This window comes from Condylostylus longicornis, unplaced genomic scaffold (assembly GCF_029603195.1).
Source record: "Condylostylus longicornis isolate FDR11 unplaced genomic scaffold, ASM2960319v2 ptg000014l, whole genome shotgun sequence".
In the NCBI taxonomy this organism is placed as follows: domain Eukaryota; kingdom Metazoa; phylum Arthropoda; class Insecta; order Diptera; family Dolichopodidae; genus Condylostylus; species Condylostylus longicornis.
Window position 1 is genome coordinate 2244099 of NW_026577983.1, and position 8594 is coordinate 2252692.

An 8594-nucleotide genomic window follows, 5' to 3' on the forward strand; every position below is an offset into this window, starting at 1 on the left:
TACTTGAATACTTGCATCTGATCTTTGATTTTACTTATTTACTTATATACGAACTGTTATTTATTTTATTAATAAAAAAATGTATTTATAAAAGATTACACGCATTCTTTAAATTCTCGAAACCACTAAACTCAGATAACATGTTATGTGGATAATCTAGAGAAAAGGCAGTTAAGGCGAATTATTTGGTATTGATAAATATTGCAATTTACAGAAATTAAGATAATGTATGAATTTAGTTCATCAAGATATCATCAAATCATCATAAAGAATGTGCAAGATAGGGAAACAATTTGAAAGGTGGTTGCAATATAAAAAATAAATGTACATTTGTAATAGAAACATTTTTTTAATTAATTTTCTAGTACCCATAAACGAGAAATATTTAATACCCATTGTTATTTATTTTAGACAAAGTACAATTAGAAACCAAAGACTCAAATACTATTTTAGAAATAATTTATGTTTAAAGAAATTAAAATTCCACAATTTTTTATATTTATACACTATTATTCGAATATAATTAATTATTTAATTCGAATATAATTTTCTAAGTTAATAAACAAATAAAAATTAATTCAAAGCAAACATTTTTTATAATATAAAATTGATGTTCTTTCAAAATATTTAGAATTCTTAATACTAATGATTTTAAAAAGTAGTATGTATAATAAATTTAAGCTCGCATGGTCAAGGTTCTTTGATCTTTTTATTTTATTCATTAAAAATTAATAAAATTGATTCTAATGAGCCAAAATTTACAGTTTCCATTAAAAAGCAAAAAATTTAAAATTTATGAACTCACATTCAATCATAAATGCAAATTATGTTTTAAGTCTCATAGAGAAATTGAATGTTTATAGAAAAAAAATTATTACAAAAAAAAACTATTTTTTTGCAAACTAAGCATTCAGTTATCCCAAGCTCCTAAAAAAAAAATGAATTGGCTCTTTCTAAATGAAACACCAAGTTTTCAAAAAGAGAAAAACTAGTTTAGTTGAAGTTTTATCAAACGCTTCTGTATTTTCGCATGTGGCTAAGGCAACACAAATTTTCTTTTTTTGTTTTCGTTGTTGACTTAAAAATATATTATGAATATTATAGTAGTTTTATAATGCCATTTGAAAAAAATATTAAGAAATTAGTTTTAAACAACTCTAAAAGACAATAAGATAATTAAAAAATTATTAATAGTCATGTTTACTTAGTAATAGTCACAAATTAATAATAGTCAAGGTGAAGCCCCTAGTTTAGATGTTTATGCCTAGAGGATTTATGAATTTGTTGCTTTCTCAACAAGAGTACGGTGTCGGAAACATCTTTTGAAAAAATTTTATGAAATGTATTAAACTTTTTATTTTTCTTAATACAACAGATACACGCAATTTAAGTTAATCTTACTTCTATATTCTTAATTGACTTGAAAAATTTAAAATATAATTTCTTTTTTGAAATTTTAAACTAGTAAATATTACGAAATTTTTAAATTATGAGTCATCTTCCAATGCCATAATACATATTTTTACATTTTATGAGAACTTTATGGTATAAAAGTATTAAATTATCAGTGAAAGTAAAATTGAAGAGAGCATTGTATTTCACTTAAAAGAGCAATAAAAATTTTTATTGTTCATATAAAGTTTTGGAATAAATTTGGTATATGTGTATACAATTTTATAAACTTATAACATATAGCTAAACTGATATTCAATTCGAATTTAAAGCTTCTTCTTTAACCAAGACAGTTGCTTTAAATTTGTAAAAGTTAAAAACTTAAATTGAAAATAACACAAAATATAGGCACCAAATGTTTAAGCAACGAAATTTTAAGTGAGAATTAAACTTAAGAGCACATTTTGAAATTAAAATTTTTAAACATAGCTAAATTAATCATGTAAAAACTTTTTAAGTAAGTAATTATGCAAAAAAAAAAGCTAGCTTCTGCTTTACTTACCGTGTTACATCATATTTGAAGAAAAGTTTTGCATATTTACAGGAGTGTCACATATTGTAAATTATGATTGTGTGTAGTTGAATACAATTAATTATTATTGCAATTTTGTTGTAATTTTCAAATTTTTAATTTTTGAATTTGCCAAAAATTAAAGAATTCTCTTATATTTTACAAAAAAAAAAAACAACACTTATTCGAAATTATTAAAAATTTTTATGAGATGTACTTAACTAGTTATCATTACCAACTATAATCATTTTCAACGAATCTTAATCAACGCAAATTTAAAAATAAAATCCTTTCCCCAAAAAAATAGAAAAAGAAAAAATTCTTATCAGTTCGTTAGTCAGTCCGTCTGTGTATCTTTTTACAAAACTTTTACATCCTTCAAGGGGGAAACTTGAAATTTACCTATGCCCCCCCCCCTCCAAAAATTATGGTCCTTCGAAGCTTAAATAGTGCCATTTTTTCTTCATTTATTTTATCGAAACCACAAAAATTTTTAAATTGGGCAAACGTAGAAATGTATAAATTACCGTCTTACAAAACTAGTAAAATGTATATTTTTGTAAACTTGTAGTTTCAGAAATATTCCTTATATTAAAGTTTTCTATAAATGAAAAAGCTAAAAATAAATGCCATCAAAAAAATAAAATTATTTATCTTATAACTTACCATCAATAAATTTTTAACACAGCTTTTATTTTTATTTAATAATAAAAGGCAGCCCATAAAACGACAACACTTTCATCTAACTGAAAATCAACACAAAAATATAAACACGACATGAAAAAAAATTACCAGAAAATTTTAAGCAAAAAATATTTGGACAGGTCATCAACCCTTTTTCGTCATCATAATTTTTTTCAATACGAATATTCGTGAGCTTAAAGAAATCAATTAAAAAAAACCAAAAATATAATAAGATTATTGGCTCTAAACACAAGATATTCGTGAAGAAGTTAAGCTGTAATTAGCAAAACGAAACTTCCAAAACCACGAATTAAAAGTAATAGTTTATAAGAACGGATGTATACAGAAACCCTGCTACTCCTCTTGTTATCCTTACTCATTATATAATATATTGAGCAGTGAACATATTCAAATTAATTATTTAATATTCATTCCAATAGTTTATGCATTATTAGACAACTGATTATGCAAATCTGATGTTAAAATCACTAATAAAATATTTGACATTATAAATTTAATTTGACCATTATCATAACATTTGAAATATACACATTAAGATAAATGTATGTATATAAATATACATATATATTCTATAACACACCAGGAATTTCTTAATGTATATTTAGAATTTTAAAATAATTTTCGAATTTATGTCGTTGTCCGATAAACAGTTTTATTGTGTATACGATTATCAAAATTTACCGTCATAAAATGCAAATGAGGCAGCAGCTAAATTAAAGGAATCTCTCGTTTTTTTTTTTATTAATTTTTTGGTTGTTCTGTTCTGAATTCAATTTCATATTAAGCCTAATTTATTTTTTTTTTCAATATTATGATTATTGAAATCTTCTTAATATGAAAAAAGAGAATTCTGCAAAATTGAATTTTCGTGAAGATTTTTCATAATTAAAGAATCGAAATTATATACTTCAGTTGCCTTTTGAATCTCGAACTACAAAAACCATAACTTCGCTAAAAATTTTAATAATATTCAATCAAAATGCGTTTGATATCACTTTTGGCTTTTATATCTTGTGCATTAGTTGTTAAAGGCGCATATGTAAATATAAAATATATACAAAAATATAGTTGATTCTTTCTTTATATTAATATTATATTTTTAAAATTTAAGGCGGTTTACTTTTACGAAAAGAACAATACCGGTAATCATAGAGATTTTATTAACGAAGAAGATTATTTTCCAAAACTAATCGCAGATAGAAAACCAAAGTATAAGCCTATCCGAATGAATCGTTGTGCAACATGCCGTTAGTATAAAAATCAAATGAAGCAAACTATTTTGAATAACATTAACTGATCTAACTATATTATAGATTGCGGATGGATTAATTCAAATAGAATTGTTGGAGGATTCGCAGTTCGGTATAACAAATATCCCTGGATAGCACAATTGACATATAATTCAAGATTCTTCTGTGGTGGATCATTGATCAATGGTAAGTTTATTTACATGAAATCAATTTTTTCATTATATATAGAATTTTTACATAGTTCTATAAATTTTTTTTATTAAAAAAATTACAGATAAATTCGTGCTAACTGCCGCTCATTGCACGACCGGTTTTAAAGCTAATAATTTGGGAGTTCGCTTATTACAATTTGATAGAAATGCTGCATCTACTGGAATACATAGAGCGGTAATTATTTTCAAAAATAAAATTGAACTTTAAAATTAAAAATTTCTTATCATGCTGAAAAAATGCCGAATGTTAAATTTCTATATTTTCCGACTTTAAAAAAGAGTATACAATCTATTTGTTTTGGCTTCTTAAATTTTATATCTTTTAAGGTTTAAACTTCTTTTTTCATTCAAAATTAATAAAAATTCTACTCTAAAATCTATATCTTTTCATGCAAACTTAATTTATAATATAAATAAATTAATAAGAATTTGTAATTTTAAATAGGTTAAACAAATAATTGCACATCCCAATTACAATACTCGTACACTTGATAATGATATTGCTCTCTTAGAATTGTCACATACAGTTCCTCTCAATGGTGCAACTAGACCAGTTTGTTTACCAGATGCACAACATACTTTTGATTATCAAGATGTAAGTAGTGATTACTCTTTATTAGCATTAAACAAATTAACCACATCCCAAAAATTAAATTTTAATTATGTATATATAAATATAAATTTAAGGCCATTGTTGCTGGTTGGGGATTAACAGTAGAACAAGGTCAAGTATCATCAATATTACGTGAAGTTACTGTACCAGTTATTTCAAATAATGACTGTAAAAAGACAAAATATGGTAATATGATAACAGAGAATATGTTATGTGCTGGTGATGTTAAAAAAGGTGGAAAAGATGCTTGCCAGGTAAACTTCATTATATAGTATTTTGTAATTGTATATAGCTGTACTTTTGAATTACAAATGAAATTTTAAATCATTTTTTTTTTTATATAGGGTGATAGCGGTGGCCCATTAATTGCTCCCTCAAAGTCAAATGGTAGAACAAATGCGTTTGCATTAGCTGGTAAATACTTTTATTATTACAATAAGCAATTGAAATATTTTTTAATTCTTTGCATTATTAAATATTAATTGCAAAATTATTTTAATAATATATTTAATTTTTTTTTTATTTTCGTTCCGTAGGTGTAGTTTCATATGGTTATGGCTGTGCTAAAGCAAATGCGCCTGGAGTATATGCTAGAGTTACCAAATATCTTCCATGGATTTTGCAGAACACACAAAATTCTTGTTATTGCAGTAACTAATTGTACTTCTACAGTTTATTTTGGGAAAATAGCAAAAAACTTAACTTTTTATTTAAAAAACAAAAATTAAATTAAAAATAAATAAATTATTTTTCGTAAAATTTTAATTTTTAAATTTATTTTACTCGGGTTTAACTCAAAAAACTGCGTTTAAAGCTGAACGAATTCTGCCAGTCTTCCTCTATTACATTCAAATCGATTACATAAAGTACTTTCTGTTCAGAAACTATCATAAACATTCTCACACATATACATATACATACTCCAAAAATTACGAGAAAAATAAGTACAATATAAAAACTAAATTTTTTAAAACAACTCTTATAATAGTAAAAAATTTGAAATATGTTGATGTGAATTTCAATTGAAGTATGAGCACACAAAAACCTTGTTGAGGAACAACAAGTAGAACAAGAAAATCTTTCCCCTATATAGGTTTTTTGCCTATTGGCGAGCATCAACTCTTTTGTTTTTTATTATGACACTATGTTTTCACAATATAATATAAAAAATATTAAAATAAATTGATGAACATAAATCACAAGTATTGTACTGGCAAAAAACACTCCAGACATCAATTTATTTTGGGAATAACAAGACTTTTACTTTAAATTTCATAAATGACAAGAATAAACCAGAATGGAAAAAACATTATTTTGACAACTATAAGGTATTGCAAATTTTTATTGTTTGAAAAATTTTCTTTAATCAAAGGTTTCAAGCTAACCAAAATGAAATTTAGAAGACCCCTGTCTTTTTTTGATCATCCATTATCTTTACTATATTTTACTTTTATTTTATTTACTATCTTACTTTCTTCATCTACCTACAAAAAGCGTATAATATTAATAATAGTTGAGTATAACATAAGAAACTATTTAGTTCATCGACCTTATTAGAATAAACTTTTTTAAGAATATTTAATAATGACCCAAATGGTAAACAACGTATTGATTAAATAATGTTCAACTGACCCGCAAGGCATTTTATTCAACCATATAGTGAAAAATATTTATATATGTAAAGATTTTTTGCTATTAATTCCAATAATTTTTCAAAAACTTTCTACAATATAGAATTATTACCAATGAATACTTTTTCATTCTCAGTTATTTATAATTTTAACTTCGCGTTGAACAGTTTTATAGAATAACGTATATTTTTTCGTAGAAAAAACAGAACAAGAAAAGTTTTGACGACGAAGATGGTTTTTTATATTCACAAGAAACTTTTAATTAGTTTATTTATTTTCATTATTGCATTTTTAATACCGGTCATAAGTAAAGTAATTAAAAAACTTTCGTCCTCAATTAAAAAAGATTAATTATTTAAAAAAATACATATATATATTTTTTTGTAAATACAGGCTACAACAAAAGTGCCAAACACAAATTTACAATTGAATCAGCGTCATAGACGACCATTAATAAATCGTACACCAATATCTGAAAACCATGAAATTAAAAATATTAGTCACCCAAGAGTAATTGAAAGAATTATTAAACCTACAATTACGATAAAAAATCAAGAAAATCTTACTAAAATGGATAATTTAGAATTATCAACAACAACGACAACAACAACAACAACAATTAAACCTTCAACAACCAAAACAGTTTCTATCACAAAACAAATAGTAACTGAAAATAGCATAATAGAGAAATTAAGGAATTCAGGAAATATTGTACAGAACATGACAGAATTTCAATCAAATGGACCAGTTTTTACATCATTAAATAATTCCGATGAATTTCGAGAGCAACAATTAAATGAAAAAAATTCGACAGAAATTACAACAACAATGGCTCCAGTACTTTCTGCTCCAGTACCAATTGCTAATAATTTAGACTTTTATTTAGATCCTATAAATCCTGAGGTAAATGATGATATAGTGAATCCAGTAAATGATGTTGCTAATCTAACTGAAGGTTACGATTCATTTTTAATCAATGAAAATATTAATGCTTTTACAACTGGAACAACCTTATGCCCGAAATGTAGTAAGTTTTAATTTTTTTTCAAAATTCTTTATATACCTAAATAAAGTTCCACTTTATTTAATCCTTATTTGAAATAACGTTTTTACTTACCAGTCTTTGATATTTATTATGTGCTACTTAAGCACATCAAAAAATATTAAATAAATAATTTCAATTTATTTCAATAGAATGTGGTGTTAGGACCTTAAAAAAGATTGTTGATGGTAACGTAACTGCCAAAAATGAATATCCATGGATCGTTCTGCTTACTTTTAATCAGCAATTTTTTTGTGCCGGAAGTTTGATTAACGATTTGTATGTTGTAACCGCAGCACATTGTACTTCAACTTTTCAAATGGATCAAATTACAGTTAATATACAAGATATAAAAAAAGACAATGAGAAAGATTTTGAAGTCATAACAAGAAAGGTTGTTAAATTTTTCAAGGAATTTTAATTTTTATTTTTAGGCACATTTTATTTTATTTAATTATACAGGTTGCTAGGGTTTACCGCCCATTACATTTTGATCAAAATACATTTTTCAATGATATCTCATTAATAAAATTATCTGAACCTGTTGATATTAGTAATGGAATGATTCGTCCAATCTGTTTGCCAGTCGACAAGACTTCATTTGTTGGAAAAATTGTAAGTTTTGTTTTATTACATAATTTTTTGTTTCGAAATTAACTGGAAAAAAAAAATTATTCTTCTTTTTAAAGGGATCTCTAACAGGTTGGAGATTAAATGTTCAAAACGAAATTTCGTTTCATTTGACGCGTATGGTTAATACTACAGTTCTGTCTAATCGACAATGTCGTAATACACTTGTTGGTAAATTGATAGCACCAACAATGATTTGTTCTAGTAGTGCTACACCAACTATCGGTACTGAATGCCGTGGGGATAGCGGTGGCCCATTGATGATAACACAAAAAGGTCGCAGTCGTTTGGCTGGTAAATCTGTTTTTATATGAAAAATGTTGGGAAATTTAAATTAATCTAGTTAATAAAATTTTAAGGTGTCGTTTCATGGGGTTTAGGGTGTACAAGAAAAAATTCTGCTGATGTTTTTACGAGAACAACAAAATTTAATGGATGGCTTCGGAAATTAAGTCAAGGGGCTTGTTGGTGTAATTAATCAAAAATTTCCTAAATAAAAACACGTATATTTTAAAATTACATATACATAGATACGTAAACGCATTATT

The 8594-nt window shown here is 25.3% G+C and overlaps 2 protein-coding genes across 2 annotated transcripts; both read left to right on the top strand.

Moving 5' to 3' along the window:
• The first annotated feature begins 3647 nt into the window (after positions 1–3647).
• LOC129605769 (trypsin-7-like) lies at positions 3648–5401 on the top strand. The gene is made up of 8 exons (XM_055515696.1): positions 3648–3707; positions 3780–3915; positions 3982–4104; positions 4193–4305; positions 4576–4725; positions 4818–4997; positions 5088–5157; positions 5280–5401. The coding sequence occupies exons 1-8, from the start codon at positions 3648–3650 to the stop codon at positions 5399–5401; spliced, it is 954 nt and encodes a 317-aa protein (XP_055371671.1).
• A 926-nt stretch (positions 5402–6327) lies between these two features.
• Positions 6328–8524, top strand: LOC129605770 (transmembrane protease serine 3-like). The gene is made up of 6 exons (XM_055515697.1): positions 6328–6339; positions 6768–7401; positions 7569–7810; positions 7879–8031; positions 8106–8340; positions 8406–8524. Exons 1-6 carry the CDS (start codon positions 6328–6330, stop codon positions 8522–8524), a joined length of 1395 nt encoding a protein of 464 aa, XP_055371672.1.
• The last annotated feature ends 70 nt before the right edge of the window (positions 8525–8594 follow it).

Coding starts and splice junctions, on each gene's coding strand:
- LOC129605769 (XM_055515696.1), top strand. CDS start 3,648: ATGCGTTTGATATCACTTTTGGCTTTTATATCTTGTGCATTAGTTGTT. Junction 3,916..3,981: donor GAATCGTTGTGCAACATGCC/GTTAGTATAAAA, acceptor ACTATATTATAG/ATTGCGGATGGATTAATTCA. Junction 4,306..4,575: donor CTACTGGAATACATAGAGCG/GTAATTATTTTC, acceptor AATTTTAAATAG/GTTAAACAAATAATTGCACA.
- LOC129605770 (XM_055515697.1), top strand. Junction 7,402..7,568: donor AACCTTATGCCCGAAATGTA/GTAAGTTTTAAT, acceptor TTATTTCAATAG/AATGTGGTGTTAGGACCTTA. Junction 8,032..8,105: donor CTTCATTTGTTGGAAAAATT/GTAAGTTTTGTT, acceptor TTCTTTTTAAAG/GGATCTCTAACAGGTTGGAG.